This window comes from Canis lupus, chromosome 13, assembly GCF_011100685.1.
Source record: "Canis lupus familiaris isolate Mischka breed German Shepherd chromosome 13, alternate assembly UU_Cfam_GSD_1.0, whole genome shotgun sequence".
Lineage (NCBI taxonomy): Eukaryota > Metazoa > Chordata > Mammalia > Carnivora > Canidae > Canis > Canis lupus.
In genome coordinates this window covers 40,269,672-40,287,236 of record NC_049234.1, presented here as the reverse complement: position 1 = coordinate 40,287,236, position 17,565 = coordinate 40,269,672, and the positions used below count along the sequence as shown (strand labels likewise).

General features: G+C 37.5%; 1 protein-coding gene across 6 annotated transcripts in view; it reads left to right on the top strand.

The window, feature by feature from the left end:
• ATP8A1 (ATPase phospholipid transporting 8A1) overlaps positions 1-17,565 on the top strand; it is a 224,355-nt gene that overhangs the window by 58,757 nt on the left and 148,033 nt on the right. For 3 of the 6 annotated variants that reach the window (XM_038555963.1, XM_038555961.1, XM_038555959.1), the window contains 5 exons: positions 8,016-8,089; positions 10,647-10,716; positions 11,890-12,017; positions 15,967-16,078; positions 17,340-17,505. In XM_038555963.1, coding sequence (XP_038411891.1) covers positions 8,016-8,089; positions 10,647-10,716; positions 11,890-12,017; positions 15,967-16,078; positions 17,340-17,505 — 550 coding nt within the window. Of the gene's footprint in view, positions 1-4,423; positions 4,498-8,015; positions 8,090-10,646; positions 10,717-11,889; positions 12,018-15,966; positions 16,079-17,339; positions 17,506-17,565 lie in introns of all 6 variants that reach the window. The other 3 variants (XM_038555960.1, XM_038555962.1, XM_038555964.1) reach the window with 2 other exon arrangements.

The window sequence follows — 17,565 nt, the reverse complement described above, 5'->3', positions numbered from 1 at the left end:
GCAGCGGTTTAGCGCCTGCCTTTGGCCCAGGGCGTGATCCTGGAGACCCGGGATCGAATCCCACGTCGGGCTCCCGGTGCATGGAGCCTGCTTCTCCCTCTGCCTGTGTCTCTGCCTCTCTCTCTCTCTGTGTGTGACTATCATAAATAAATAAAAAAAATTTAAAAAAAATATTCAAAAATTAACAGCATTCTTTTATCAAATTAGAAAAATACAGTGAAAGGTCTCATTCCTTGTGGCATGAGAGATACTTATAAATGAATTTAAAATATGTATATGACCTTCATAAAGAAAACATCAAAACTTTAGGTGTTCAAGATTCATAAAAAATGGCAAATATGTCATATTCCTAGAAACTAAAAATACCAGTTGTTCCAAAGTATTGATATAATCCCAGGGAAATTATTATCTTTTCCTCAGAGTTGACTAAATTTTTCATCCTAATTTCAAAAATAAACAGTTGAGAAGATAGAATATTTTGGTAAACAGTTGAGAAAATAGAATATTTTGGGAAAATGAACGGTGTGCAAGGATGCATAAAATGGAGAGCAAAAGTTACTAAAATTGGTGTGGATCTGTTGCAAAAGTAGGCATCGACAGAGTAAAAATAGAAAGGAAGAAAAGGGGCTAGGGCGCCCTGAAATAAAGCTCATTTAATGTGTGATAAAAGAGAGAAAATCATTAATAAAAGAATTATTTAATAAGCAATGTTAGGATGACAGATTTGCAGTTCCAAGAAATAGTGCAGTTGATAAAGTCACATCCCATGCTAAAATAAATTCCAACTGGCTTAAAGTCAAATGTTAAAACATTGGTTTTGAAAAACCTACAAATAGAATAAAGACTTTAATAACTATTTGGAGGAGAGCAAGATTTCAAGCTCTCTGGAATTTGATCATATAAAATTTAAGAGAATTACAGAACAAAAACTATCACAAATAAGTAGGCACCATATGGAAGATCATAGTTGTACCAAATATGACAAAAGATTGAAAATGTTATATAAATAGGAAATAAAAGTTGGGAGTAAGCAAGGAGATATAAAATAAGCAACCAGACTCAGTATAACCTAGTAATGAAAGTGGCAGATTTAAACCGTAGTGACGTCTCATTTGCTATACTTTACTTCCACATCAGAATTTTTGTTTTTATGGACTATTTCATTCATGTACTGTCATGGATTAGCAGTTTGGGTCTTCATGTTGAGAACCATAAAAGGGGGATTCTGGGAATTTATCCCAAGAAAATAATCATGAGGTGGGGGAAAATATTTGCACATGTATTAAAATGTTTACTATGACATTATTCATAGTAATGAAAAGTTAGACTATGTAGATATTCAACAACAGGGAAAGCATTTTTTTAAATTATGGCATTTTCCATTCTGGCACATTTTGTGATGTATAAAAGCTGTGATTTCAAATACTGCGGCATCACAGAGAAATTCTATACCATTCATTCAGCAAATATTTATGGAGTGCGTGTGCCAAGCACTGAGCTCACTGCAGCAAGCAAGACCTACGAAGGCTCCTGTGTCACAAAGTCTACACATAAGTGGAAAGAACAGAGCCCTGTTCACCTAGACCTCAGCCAAGTACACCTGGGTTTCTGGAACGCTGAACAGGCAGGCCTGTTGGGTTCGCCAGATTGTAGGGATTTTTTTTTTAAGTCTAACTATTCAAAATACGACAAAATAGCCTTTGTCGTATTTTGTGCAATCCAAAATAAGATCGATAAACAGAAACCAAAAGTCTGATCCTCATGCCAAGGTAATATGATCAACCTTAGTGCAAGTGGGCCTTCGTTCAGGGCCCGCCTTCTTTGTTTTCCTGAATGTGCGGCTACTGCGGCTGCCTTTTAATGGTCCTCAGAGGACCTACAAATTTGCACAGCCGACATCCAGTTATTCACAGACGGGCAGACTTCAGCTCTCAGACATAATAGCTCATCCCTCCGGTGTTGCCCGAAGCCTTTGCTCTGTTGGTTAAGGTTAAATTGCCAGTGTCTGGTTTTCAAAGAAAGTACTGTGATTGCAAAGCCCCATACGAGGCACTGCATCTCTACTCTTGACATGTGAGCTACTGTCTTCACTGCCCTTACCACAAAGTCCGATTCTTCATATTGAGATGCAGCTCAGACTGTTCCCAGGCTTTGGAGATAGTAGCAGGTGGAGAACTTAGAAGGAATCATAGAGTCCACCCAATGTCCTTGGTTTTATAGAGAAGCCTAGTAGAGTGGCGAGCTCTATGCAGGTGTACCAGTCACTCTCTAACGTCGCTTTAATGCATGAAATTTCCACCATGAAATGTATTTCTTTGGATTAAGAATTTATATCTTTAAAAATTCCTTATTAAAAATGTAAATATGTCAGGGCCTACAACTGGACAAATATTTTTAAATCAGCCTATTATACTTTGATAATCCTCAGTTGTAGGTACTAGTGTCAGTGATTTGAGAAGGCTCAAGGTAGAAGCCTAAAGCCCTAAATAGTTCCTTAATGCCAATATTTGGGTAACTAAAACTCCTCTGTAGTGATGTTCCTAAAATGAGAACATGTGGTCGAGGAGTTTTTGCCATCTTGATCTTCTCTTCTGTTACTCTTACGTGCAAACCAGGCTGGAAGGGGTGAATGCCACAGAAGGAGCTCAGAACCAAAAAAAGAAAGAGAGGCGCTTGGATATATTTCAAAAGTGATCTAAAACATGCGAATCCTACGCAGGGAGTGAGTAGGTTCCCTGCTCTCCTCCTACCACTGCAAGAACTACCTTAGCTCTCAGTGAGCCCTTGGTTTTCCCAGGCCATTGAAACAAGTAGGTGATACCTTCTAAGGTGCTAATAGTTGTTTTAGTCTTCAGTTTAATGACTGCAGGCCTTGCTTTTGTCTTAACAATGAATAAAGATGTGGGAAAGCAGTAGGATCAATTTAGGGATTTTTTTTTTAAGTCTAACTATTCATCTCTGACGCTATCATGTAGACAAATATCTCAATTTTCTGAAGTATCTAGTCTAATTGGAGAACAAACATTAACACACAAGAGAAGATGAAAGAACATTTAAATGGTAGTCGCACTCTCTAAATGCCCCAGTGGCCTTACGCTTCTTGATCTTGGGTGCTGTCAGAGGAATGTGACAACACGTGAAGGGGCCACATCACACCTATACTTGCTGGGTTGGTTGGTTGTTTTTTAATTTTCCAATTTGTCCTTTTTTGAGGAGGGGATGTTTGATGCCAAGGTCCCTCGAAATTTGTCAATTTCAAACCATCCAGATTTCAGCTAGCATCTCTTTTGAATCAGAGCTTCCCTACCTGGGTAACCAGCATATATACCATAAATTAGAAGACTCCCTCCAACCTTCCCTAATGGTTCCTCCCCCAGGTATATAAAGCAGACTACAGTGGGCTGTCTCTGAAATAATTTTCTTTTGTGGTTATGATTCCCACTGAAGACAGTGCTCTCCTTCCTCCCAATAAAATGTTATGTTAGGGTTTGGGGAACAGTAGGAAGAGGAAAGAATAAAAAGAATCTAACAACTAAGAAGCCTTCTCTCGATTAAGGATTGAAATGAATTCGTAGGTTTATCTGGCTGCTAAGAGCGAGGGCACTTTCCTGATTTAATGGGAGTGGTTATCAGTGTAATTTGGTCAAGTCCTTACTTAGTTGGGGTTATATCATTTGCTGAAAGTTCTGTGACAAGCCTGTCACTTGAATCCCTTCTAAAGGGTTTCTGGCCTTATCGTATCTTTAATTTGTCTTTAGGCCTTGCTCACAAAAATGCTACGGTATAGTAAAACCAGGAAAGGGTTAAGCTCTTTTGGCTTTTTTTTTTTTTTTTTAAATACAAGGGGTCATTTTAGTATAGTTACTTATGCAAAATCAGGCTTTGCAGAAAGTTAGGTAGAGGTTTGAGTGTAAGTAAGCTCTTCCTCCTACCATGATCTTAGGCAAATAAATTAGAAGCTGAGAATCATTTCTTCCTCTCCAAATTGTGAATTGTATATCACACCTATTTCATACAGTCATTGTGAAGAGTATTGATCAAATGTATAAAAGTTGTTTTTTCCAGATGCATTGAGATTTCCTTAAACAAGGAAAAAATCTCATTGGGTAAATTCCTCCTTTTTATTTTTATGTCACAGAGAGAGAATATGAGAAGTTGAGATGTCCATTAAGTGGATAAAATGGATGAATTTATTAAGATAAGTCCTATAGTTGATAAAAACAAAGATACAGTGTTCATATTTTAAAGGACTGCCCCATCCTTGGCCTCACTCCTAGATAATTTTATGCCATGTTGTGAAGATAAGTGGTTCTTGTTTGCCAGTGACCATTTTTTACTGTATTCTATGCTTAAATACAGTGGGTTGTATATTTGTAACTATATTTCAATGCAGATAATTAACCGATTCCCAGTTTTCTTTCAGGTAAATGTTGGAGATATAGTTATAATAAAAGGCAAAGAGTATATACCTGCTGACACTGTACTTCTCTCATCAAGGTAGAGATACCTACTGATGCTCAAACAGTGTAGAGGATGGTTTCTCTACCCTGCATTGACCTTGTGATTTCTCCAAGGAAATAAGGAATAAACGAAGAATTTTAAACCTCTCTAATGATTTTGAATTAAACATTAAAAAAATATGATTGGACTTAATGGACTCTTTCATGCTTGCCATGTAGAATAAGTGATAGGTACTATACCATGTAATTCAAAAATTATAATTACAGTTAGGAGTCTACTCTCTCCCTCTGGATATGTCCAGATCGTTTTCTGTGGACCACTAACTCCTAAGATTTCCTGTCATTTATTTTATATAATACATGGATTGAGTTCTATTGATTTTACCTTGCAATCCTTGTTCATGATAAATTCCTTTATGATGCATTCGTATATCCCTTCAAAGTTTCTTGATCTTTATGGTGCATTAGTACAAGAGAATGGATGAATGATTTTTTTTTTGTCGTCATACCTTTTGAAATGCCATACTCTTCCAACAAAAAAATTAATTGCTCTCTTAAGTTCTTTCTACGACTGAATTTTAGATAATTTTTGTCTTATTCATATTTAAGATAGTCATGAATTAGTATTCAGAACATATGGCACTGTTACCCTTTAAAGAATGTGATTTTCAAATGGTTTGGGGTTTAAAAACTGTAAAACTAGTCCTAATATAAATTAAGAAAAATGTTTTTTAAGATCTTAGAGGTTGTTTATCATCATTTCCTTGGACAGTTTTATTTGTAAAATCCACATATAATTATGGACAGTGTCCTTTTTTCAAAATCTGTTTAATCAGGTCGTTATTTAAAGTGATTGGATATATAACAAGTTAGTGAAACTTAACAGAGCAAGAAAGAGTTATCCAGATATTTATAGAAGTAAGCCTATGGGTAGTTGAGTAACTGTGGGTAGCTTTGCTTTCATATTTTATAGTTGGGAGCTTTTTGTGTCACTTACCTATAGGTGTTGTTTTCAGAAAAATTAAAATTAATATGTTTTTAAATCAACCTTTCTGTTATTAGTTTTCTTTGCTTACATCTTTGATCAGGGTAAGTTCTAAAACTGAAGTAGACATACTGGTCCACACGTGGCTGGGTGAGAACAAGTTCAACAGTGAACTTACTGTCATTGTCTCACATCAGATACTAGAGAAAGCTTTTCTCAGGAGAAGACATTAAGCCAGGGTTCTTACCCATCCTGGTGTCATGATTTTGAACAGAATAGTAACCTCTCAGGCCTTGATTTCACATCTTTTAAAGTGAGGAAGATGGAATAAATGACCAAACTCTACTATCTTCTGATTCTCTTTTTTATTTAAATTCAGTAATCTTTTATTTAAGTTTTAAGAATGTCTAGCCAGCAGACCGATGTGCACTTACTTGGTGGTACTCAGTAAAAGTTTGATAAGTGTAACAGATGACTGACCATCTGAATGTCATCTGATGAAGTTCAAAATGGTAGTAAAGCATTCTAGCAATTTAAGAAAGTAATGATGTTTTCCTGATTAATCTTATCATAGAGACCTAATTTATCATAGAGAGTATCATATATGCGAACCATGAATTACAGTATTTATTTTTTATATGCTCAAAAGTGTGAAGACAGTTGATTATATTGCCCTGACTTTATACTTAATTATGGATGGAAAGTTTTAAAAATATTTTTCATCTGTCTCTGTCCAACCTCAAGGTCTCCCAGAAAGCTTGATGCTCAAATTTCTTAAAGTTTAGAGCACTTTTCCAGGAGTTCTCAACATTAAAAAGATTCAGTGGTGACTTTTAGATATTGTAGTGTAGCTATGCATATGGTCGATCAAAACAGTGTCTACATATTTTTCTTTTTCAAGGTTTTATTTTTAAATAATCTCTACATCCAGTGTGGGGCTCAAATTCACAATCCAGAGATCAAGAGTCACACACCATCCACTGAGCCAGCTGGGTGCCCCAGTAGTTTCTGTATCCTAATATAGCATCCACAGAGATGAACTGGCTCCAAAGATGATTATCTTTAAAAACATTATCTGATTTCATTGCATTTAACTACTTAGTAGAATTCAAAGTAAAGTATACAGTTTCTACAGTTACATATTTCTATCCCAGTGGCAAAATACCACTTTTCATGGTGGTTTTCCCCACCCCCCTCAAAAAGTTTTGCCTTACTCTTGTGAACCTACATTAGCCTTAAGAAACAGAGGTAGAAGTTTTGGGATGCTTGGGTGGCTCAGTCGGTTAAGTGTCCAAGATCTCAGCTCAGGTCTTAGGGTTGTGATTTTGAACCCCACGTTGGGCCCCATGCTGGGCATGGAGCCTACTTAACAAAAACAAACAGACAAACAAAAAAGAAATAGAAGTTTTTGTCATCATTTAACAGAAAGCAGAATCTTGACTTTAAGTTTTATTCTTTGCCATTTAACTTGAGCTAACGCTAGGTCAGCATTGAGATCCTTAAGCCCTCATCTAATACCTTCAGTATGCCACACTGTCAAAATAAGGACATGGTGACTTTTGCCTGTAGGTGAGCACCTTTAACAGTAAGCATAAACAACAGTTTGTAATATTTTAATTTCCATATATTTTTCTATTATTAATTACTAAGAGTGCACCCTCTTTGAAGCAGTCTGAAATTAAAGCATGAACATTATTGAAATTTAGTGTCTGATTGGTTATCACTTTGATGTGAAGAAACTGAGGTTTTAGCGTATGACAAACAAATACATACATATATGAGTTGAGAAAGAATAAAATAGAGCTAAATGTCTCAGGTTGTTAATCCGAGTCCACACAGGTTCCTGGAACGCCTGTTTCACACCCTCTGAGAAACTTTCCCTGAGTTCAAAGGCTTACCCTTTGAAGACCAGGCATCACCAGGTCTCCAAGACTTTTGTTAATTATTGAACAACTCAAAAGGCTGCAATTATGCCTTCTAACATCTTAAGATCCGTATCCTTATAGCTTTGCATTAAAGTTAATGATATGTATGCAGTTAACTTTGAAAATATTTTGGAATCAGAAAGTTTCTAATACTTTTTTTTTCTTTTCTTGTACTGGCCGGGGCGGGGGGGGGGGGGGGGCACCCAGAGGACTAGTATAGTATGCTTGGTTTTTCAAAAGCCTAAAACATGGTTTCCACAATTCTTTCCTTCTTGGCTGGGAGTAAACAGACAGTAGATGGCATGAGAGTGAGGAATTGGAGAAAGGAAAATTTATCAGATAAAGTAGCTCTCTCTTTAAAATTGTTTTTATTTGATAAGAGAGTCTTGTGACAAATCAAAAGTTTCCATGTTAAAAATTGAAAATTGGACTTAAAAGCAAATAATCCTTCACATTTTCTTGTGCCTTTAGACCTGATCAAAATAAATTTTGAAAAAATTGGCATTAGACATTTTTATTAACACGTATTATTTTCTATAATAATTTCAAACTTTCTGTCTCTTTTGTCCATTTGTTTGGTTTTTTTCTTTTTTCTGTTTTTCATTTTTTTTTTCCGTTTTAATTATTTTAAACTGGGACCTGTAGGTGGCAGTAGGGGAAATAGTGAAAGTGACCAATGGGGAACATCTCCCAGCAGATCTCATCAGCCTGTCCTCAAGGTTAGAACCACTGAGTCGTACAGGATGTGTGTATGTGGATCCTCACCCTACAACAGAGAACAATTATACCCAAAGATGGTTGAGTTCAACATCTCTTCCTTTAAAACACAAAAATTTTTATACTTCTTGGAGATAGACATTTTACTGATGTTTTAAAGGCCTTTTATGAATACAGTGTTGGATGCTGTTTGTCCCTCAAGTGGGCAGATTCAGCTCCTATTGTTATCAATAGGAGTCTGTGAGGCATGACTGTAAAGGCAGATTTTAATTTCCTCTACATCATTAACATATATTCGTATTGAACAACATGCCTAAATACGAAGGCGGAATCCAATACCTCTCCAGGATGCTCTTTTGAATGAACAGTGTGAAGCTTTTCTTGAAATGAAGTAATTGAGAAATTTCGTCTTATTCTTATATTCAAAATTTTCTATAAGTTCTGTAGAATCCCTTCAGCAATTATGACTCTAATTTGGGTTTATATAGGGTTTACAGAGGACCCCCTGCACCAAGCTGGATGTTGTACATTTTGTACTGCATGCTTTGGAATCGGTTTTTATCCCACTTATAACTCGTGACAAAGTGCATGTTACTGTAATAAAGTTCAGCTGTCCACTAGTGTCTGTATTGTGATGTGCATCTTGTTTCATTTTTCCACTTACTAATCAAAACGCCTGCTTTGCCTCTCTGTGGTTTGCATTTTGGATGTCACTGTAATTTGCTGAAATATTTATTATCCAGCATGATTCCCCATGTAAGACTTCTTGCTGCTTTTTCGTGCACTATTAAGCACTGCTTCAGTAACAGCTGTCTTAAGGGATTGAGAATGTTCTGAATTTGGATGCCTTTTATTTGCCCCGCTTCAAGTAGAAGTCAGCCATTTGACTTTTTAACTTCCCAGCCATTTAAAGTCCTAGAAAAATTGCTTTGTCGGAAAAAAACAAAAAACAAAAACAGAATGTTATTCTTATTTTAATGTGAGAATGGCTTTGGATATATTGATCACTAATATTTTAATGCATTTTACTGCCAAAATACAGAATCATTCAGTTAGCATTTGCTTCTCATTGTGCTTCTATATTCAGAAGATATGTTTTATAATTTCATAAACCATTTATGTTTCAAAGGTATACATAACTTACAAATTAGCAGCAGTTACCAGAGCCAAATTACTACTGTGACAGTAATAAAAAGCCAAATGTTAAATAAGTGATAGCGTGAAAATATAAATATTGAAAAAATTCTCCAGTTGGGATAAAAGCATCAGCCTTTATGGGAGGGAAAACAGAAAATCCATACAGTAAACTGAAGAACTTGCAAAGTTACTTTAAAAAAGAATCTGTAAAAAAATTAAAAAATAAGAAAATAAAAAGAATCTGTAAAATATTTGATCAGTGACCATGTTTCAGCCTTTTTCACAAACCTCCAGGCCACAAAACTAAGCTACTGGCCCATTTCTGAAACTTTGAATAGAGTGTTTTGCACATGTACAAATTGAAAGTTGATTAGAAGATTCCAGATGTTTGTAATGACACATTTTTTTCCTGTGAATACATATGTTAATCTGAGATTACGTTCAGAGTTATGTGATATTAATTAGACTTATTGTACAGCCAAGTGTTAATGAAATCGATATAACTTGAGAACACTTTTCCTTATACTTGAAGATCCTATTATACAAGTAGAAGGCAAATTCTCCTGTCTATCATTGTTGGGCATGTCAAGTCAGTTTATGAAGGGAAAGGATATGAACAGCCCAGGGTGTGGCACCTGTGATAAAACTGGAGCACACCGACCCCTTCACCAGCCACTGCACACTGGACTTCCCAAAACCACTCTGGTGGGGACCCATGCAGTGGATCTCCTAGGTTTAGGTTAAGGGGTAGGATGGCCAACTTGGCTGGTTTTAGTGTTAGTGTTTTCTACTAGGAGAATCTCTCGAAGGACCTCAAGAAATAGAACAGAAGCAGAAAAAAAAACAAAAAAAAAATAGGAGGAGAAAAGTGGATATCCTCTTTCATTGTAAAATCTGTTCATATGTTTTTTTTAAAGTAGCCTTCAAATGTAAATATTATGACTCATATGATCCTATTCATCTTTTCTTAAAAGGTAGTAAATGCAAGTTTGCACAAGCGGCAATCTGGAGTCCTCTAATCAAACACTTTCCTTAATCAATTTATACATGGGCTACAAGCATGAAATCTCACTTGATATTTTTGAGCTGGAGACAAATCTGGACACAAACTGCTTTACATTTCCGATGCCGTCTGTGTTGTGTCTGTATGGATGAGCAAATTTAGTATCCTATGACAAATCTAATCATTTTCATTATCCTGAAGATCAGTACTGATTGTGGTCAGGAAATTGCTTTTGGGTCCTTCTAGCTGAAAAGCGGATTCATGGGTTGTCCTACATGAGCAATTAGATCGAAAATCAAACTAGAGAGCTAGAGCTTTGTTTAGAACAAAAGGCTTCAGGGAATCTAGGCATTTAAATAAGTTATTATTATGCTTCCTTCCCCCACTAAATCTTTCTGCTTTTCAATTTTAAACAACAGTGAGCCCCAGGCCATGTGCTACATTGAGACTTCCAATTTAGATGGTGAAACAAACCTGAAAATTAGGCAGGTAAGATCTAATTCGGGTTTATATGATGTTTGCTGATTTGTTACATGAAATTAGGAGCTTTATTTCTGTTACTGTCTTGAAGTAATTCTATCTAATTGCAAATGCCTTCTCAATGAGCCACTATGAAGAGGTATCCTCAAGTATAATGGAAGACTCAGATTTATTTGCCTGATGAAATATGGTCCATCATCTAGATACTCCTTGTAATATTTTTAGTATTTTATGTAGTAGTAGCCAACAATCTGATAATAGTACTAATAGTTCTAAGTGCCTTGACATGGGTTCACCTGTTTATTGCCCCTATTTCCCTGGGCCAAATTATGATTTGGCTTTGCTGTATTGAAAAGACAGAGTTAAAAAAAAATAAAATATAAAAATAAAAAATGAAAAATGAAAAGAAAAGACAGAGTTTTTTGCATTGCTTGTTCTTAAAAGCTCACTAATCTCAGGGAATAGTTTTAGATTTCTCTGTTTGCTTCACCTACCGTCCCTGACAGAAAGCAACGATCGTTTAAAGGGACTTCAAAAAAAATAAAAAAATAAAGGGACTTCACAAAACGTACTCTCTTGGGTTCTAGGTAAATGATGGAAATGACACGTGGGAAGGTTGGATGTGGGGGAAGCAGGTCACCCTAGCACGCAGACTCCGCGTGCCCGGGGAAGCAGGGGCCTGTCCACTTCCAGCTGGTCGAATCTATTTGGCCAGAGGGAAGAACTATTTTTGAGTTTTCCTTCTCTGTGGATTAGAAGAACAGAAGCATAATGACTCTTCTTTGGACGCAGATTCTATTTGTTTCGCATTCTCTTTTTTGAGATTCAGCAGACAGACTGTATAGTGCTAAATATTAATTCTATTTTTGGAAGCAAAAATAAAAGAAGACTTCAAAATAATTTTTGAAGACTTCAAAATATCTTTGCGGAAAAGTTTATAGTCTCAAATATGTGTTCAGACTTTCACAAAAGCTGCACTATGCTCAAGCAGAGAGGAAGGTATCCCCTTAAATATGATTTGGCAAAGAGTATTGTATAAGGGGGGAGCTTTGCTTATAAAATAGTGGGATCTCTTACAGCTTCAGGCCTAGGTGAATTCAGAATCCCCCGTTCCTCCCTCCTTCCCTCCCACACGCAATTCATTTAATATACTCTTTTGCGTATTTAAAATTTTCTAAACAGGGCTTACCAGCAACATCAGATATAAAAGACATTGACAGTTTGATGAGACTTTCTGGCAGAATTGAATGTGAAAGTCCAAACAGACATCTGTACGATTTTGTGGGAAACATCAGGCTTGATGGACACAGGTACGTAAAAGTGGTCTTCATAAAAACACAGTGTCCCGGTGTACTGGTTAAGCGTTTTCCAAGCCTGAGAACTTATTATTTTCTCATGCTCTAAGTGTGAATGCTCAAAACCTCTTTCTTAAGCAGCTCTATATTGCTTTCCACCAAGAGTCTTTTTGCAGAAACGTTAGCTCTCGATGCTACGCATGTGGTACAGCTGACAGCTTCCTTGGGATTCCTGACAAACGGACAATTAGATGTTTCCAGGGACATGCCAGGCTTCTGGCACATTGTGTAGTGGCTTATTCTTTGGCCAGAATACTTATGTTGTAGGCCTGTCTGCAATCTCCGTGGCGCGGGTCCTTACCTGTGACCTATAGGTACTTCAAGGAGTTTAAACTACCCCCAAGGGGTTCATTGTACTTGTACAAGACAAATTTCTTGTCTTCTTCTCTATATCGTTTCATATACTCTTTTCTAGGCCATGTTATCATCTGTAGTTATTTTTGCCATTACCTGCTTCCTGCTCTTCTTCCCTTCCCACTTCTCTTTTCCTACCTTTTCCCTCTTTGATTCAACCAGTATTGAGCACCGAGTGGCCTAAGCTAGTTACAGGTGTTAAGGAGACTCCAATGAACAAAAGAGATAAATATACCTGCCCCGGTGAGCTTATTTTCTTGCAGTAAGAGAAAGGCAAAGCGACAATAAAACGATAAATAAGAAAATTTTATACTGTTTGAAAATGATAAATGCATTGGAAAAAGTAGCCCAGGAAAGGCAGACTGGGAGTCCTTGGGAGGGAATCACTTTGAGTTAGGATCCTTACAGTCTCATTCAGCAGGTAATAATTGAACAAGGTGAGTGGGAAGTGAGGACGTTAGCCATTTATATGTCTAGAGGGAGAGGATTCCAGACAGAAGGAATAGTCATTACAATTATTAGTTGTATTATTATTACATCATCTTAAAGTGGGGAAGAAGCACCTGGAGTAGTTACAGAATTTCAGGGAGGCCAGTATGGTTGGAGTGGAATCTCACCAAGACAGAGTAATAAAAGAAAGACCATGCAAGGCTTTGAAGGCCATTGTGTAGGGTGTTACTCTGAGTGGAATGGGGATCCTTTCAGGGGTTGGGGAGGGGGGGATACCAGCAGTACAGTTTTGAACTTATAAATTTGTGTCAGGGAGCCAGGTAAATATATAAGCCTGGAGTTTGGGATAGAGGTCTGGATCATGAGATAAATTTGGGGATAGTTGGCATAGATAATTAAAGCCATGGACGTGGAAGAAATCACTGAGGATGAAAGGGGATGGATAGAAAGGTGAGGAGTCCCAAGGACTGTCCTAGGACTGCAACATTAAGGCTGGGAAAAGAGGAGGGACCAGCAAAAGAAACCCAAACTGGGTTGGTCTGGAAGGAAGCTGAGATAGGGTGAAGAAACTCTACCAAGGCGGAGGAAGTGACTAAAGTGGGTCAGATGTTGCTGCTGGTCAAGTGCAATGAGGCTGAGAATAAACAGTTGGATTTAGCAAAGTAGAAATCCTTGAGTTTGGTTAGAACAGGTGGAGCCTGATGGAGTGGATCTGAGATAGTGGAAGGAGTTGAAAATACGGGGTGTAGACAGATTGTCCAGGGAGCTTTGTTGCAAAAGGGAGCAGAAATGGAGCAGAACCTGGCAGGAAGGGTGGGGTCTTTCCTATTCTCCCTCTTCTTCCTCTTGTGCTCCCTTCCCTTCTCCCTATCTCCCCTGCCTCACCCTAGAGGCCTGCTCAGTACACTAGATCATCCCACCAGCCTGAGGGAGATGATCAGCGGTCTCATTGTTTTGTAATTGCCTTACTCCAGTATTTGAAATCTAAAGGACATTTGAAAGAGACCCTAAACTGTCATCCTCCGTTCAGATCCACCGAAAGCTTTCCTGTAATTTGTGAAGTAATTATATATTGTTCTAAAATTTGCACAGAGTGACCTCACAGAGTGAACATATGGTTGTAGACTAATAATAGAGTTGGCCATGTATATAAGTAATGTTTCTGTAGTCTGACATTCCTAACTGGCCAGCTTCCATCTCTTATCGGTTCCCCATCAAAATCAATGCCAAGCAAATCCATGCAAAGAGAAGCTTTGTATTATAGCGCCAAGATTTAGGGTACAGGGTACAGGTAGAATGTATATAATATGCTTTAAAATATACGAAAGGTGGAAACAGATACCTTTGTATTTGTAGCACATTTAACTTTTACAGTGATTACCCAGAGCTCTTGGAGCCCCTTGGTTTGGAATGAGAGGACTTTGATTCCGTTATTAAGGATGAGAGTCATTGTCTAATGCCAGAAGCTTTGGGATTCCAACTCTGATGATATCTAATAGCTAACTCTTGTTGAGTCTTTGTAATTGAAAGGGGGTTTTTTGGTTTTTTGTTTTTGTTTTTTGTTTTTTGTTTTTGTTTGTTTTTTTTTTTTTTTGCTTTTGATGAGCCTGTATCTAATTCCAATCTATCCACACCACAAATGCTGAGATGACAGTTGTCCTACCCTGTTGTATATGTGAGGAACACTTGGCCCATGTGTACCCCAGAGCATAGTCTAGCAGCTTCCCAAGAATTTCTTGGAAATGTGTTTTAGGCCTCAGGTCCTCTCCCAGCTCTGAAGTGCACAGCAAATCTTGAGGTATACACAAGAGGGGTTCCTCTCCAGATGGGTCTGAAAGGCATCCCGTTGTGCAGAAAGAATAAGAATTATAGGATTATAGACACTGTGTTCTTTTTCTAAGTTGGCATACACCATTTCCAGAGGGCTTAAGTGGAGGCCTTCAGGTGCTGTTATGACCCACACATCTGAATTGATTTCACCTGAGCCAGTTGACATTCGTGTACTTCCTGAAAGAAGATCTGAGGTCCAAGCCTCTGCTAGCTCTAGACACCTACCAGACCTAAACGCCCATCAGAAATGAAAGATTCAACCTCACCTTGCCTCAACGGCCAAAAAGTTCTGAAAACTTTTCTTAGGAGAACAGTTTCCTTCTTTTTACAGAAGTTTTTTTTTTTTTTTTTAATATATTTTTCTTTATACTTGACATTTCTTTATTGCCTTTTTTTTTTTCACTAAAGTAAAGACATACTAATAGGAATCCTTGAGCCATTACATTTTGTGTAGTACATTTCCGTCAAGAATCTCGCTATGTCTGTGATAGCTTGTACCTTTCAGATGTTTCTGCATGAAGCTGTGTCAACCGACAGCCTACCGTAATGGTAGTTTTACCAAGAACCCACAAAAGACCCAACTTGGCCTTTATTCTTGAAAAAAAATGTGGTTTAAAGGATTTGAGGATTATATGGAATAGATAATCCTCAATCTGCTGTCATTTCTGAGGAATAGTTAAGATTTGTTAGATGCTTACCATTTACTGGATACTTACATTTCTTGGAGAATTGATATCCAAATACAATAAATTCCCCTACAGATTTTAAATACAGGGACTTATCTCTGTGGGGCAGGGATGGCAACAGGAATGTATGATGAGATCTGTGTATTTACCTTGCCTTGTCTATATTTTGAACCTTTATCATGCACCAAGCTATTTTTAATTAGCTGTGGGAGGGGGAGCATATCCCTTAATCTTACCACTTCCAAACATCTCAGAAACCTAAACAGACTAAATCAGGAAAAGTCTTAAATAGGTTTGACAATTAGCCTCTGAATTCCAAAACATTGCCTACTATCTTGGATAGTGAAGTTGTAGGAAATGGCTGATTTGGTGCTAAGGAGAAGCAACTGAAATGCTTCCTTCCAGCTGTCCTCATGTTAGAAAATTCTTTACTGGTTAGGAAAATTTCTTCTTTTCTAAAAATAAAGTAAATGTGAGAAGGGCTATTTTAATAGCAGAACCTCCGTTGGAAACTATGTAGTAGCTATAGAATTCTTAAGCGTTTTAAAAAATGTTGTTTCTAATGTCAACATCATCTGCCATAGCACTGTCCCCCTGGGAGCAGATCAGATTCTTCTTCGAGGCGCCCAGTTGAGAAATACACAGTGGGTTCATGGAATAGTTGTCTACACTGGACATGACACCAAACTGATGCAGGTGGGATTTTTATCTATGAAAACCTTTTGGACCTATTCTCTTGAAAATGTGCTATTTGTAGCTCTCTGTGCAATAATCCCAAACATAGCAGACCATCTGTCACAGATTCCTGAGCCCCACTCTGTACATTCAGAATCTCGTTCTTCGGCGTGTGGGGCTATACAGTGGCTCATGCACACGGGAATACTGGGGAGTTCATCAGAGATCAGCGGTGCATGAACTCTTCCTGATTTTATGTATCGGTTCTCCGGCAGCGTTTAGTAGCTGTTGAAGCGATTGGTACTAGCTGTCTACGTACTGATGAGTGCTCTGCATTAAAGTACTTGTCTTATAATTTTACTCTAATGCAGTGATCAAGTTTTATGACTATTTTCCTTTTTTTTCATAAAATTAAGAATTTGTGAGTCAATGTTGACCCTTTTTTGGTATCCTTGTTATGTTAAGCTATTTTCAATCAGCTTTGGCCCTTGTAATGTTTACACGTGGCCTGTGGATGCTTCTTCTCTCGGTTATAACATCGTTGAGTGTTCAGTGGGTAGATGCACAGGCGAAGAACTATTTTAAGATACTATAGGAAAATCTGTTTCAAGGTCTGATAACTTTGTAAACTGTAAAGCCGCAGAGACGTTATCAACAGGCAATCCTTTTAAGGATTCCACCCTAACCATGATGCTTCCACCCGTCACCATTCTATAAATTTTGTAAACCATTATTTTATACCTGAGGAAACTTACTTCTGTTGTTCTTTATAACCAAGACTACTTAGATTGTTGCTACGTTCGGTAGAACAGTCAGGGATGCCACCAGAAATCTGGAAACCAGACATCCTTTCACTGTGGCCTTCCTGCTTTGGAACGTTCCGGTCTCTGGTTCTGGGCACATCGGCCACCATCTCTGGCTTTCTTCCTGAGCTGAGATGCTCAGTGCCTCTAGTCTACCCTACTTGCTAAAGTAGTGATGCACACTGTTCATCTGCCCTGCCGTGATGCAGAAGTTATGTCTGTAAGAGGAATATTATTTCCTCCTCTTAGAAAAAGGCCTTGGTGGTATAGTGGCCTTGAGGGAAAAAAAAGATGATTAACATTTGACAGCTTATTAAGTCTGTGGAATTTTTTTCTCTGTATAATTTTTAGGCATCTACCCATGTCTAAATAGATTTTGAGCTGTAACTTACTTTGTCATCTTCACCAAAATACCGAATATACATTACTAAAACCAATTTGTACACATTTTTTATTGCTCATCTTGTTTCTTTTTACAGAATTCAACAAGTCCACCACTTAAACTCTCAAACGTGGAACGGATTACAAATGTACAAATTTTGATTTTATTTTGTATCTTAATTGCCATGTCTCTCATCTGTTCTGTGGGCTCAGCCATTTGGAATCGGAGGCATTCTGGAAAGGACTGGTATCTCAACCTAAACTGTAAGTATTAAAGTGCCTGTTATATTTATTTTTTCTTTCGTTAAACCACATTTTTGTTTC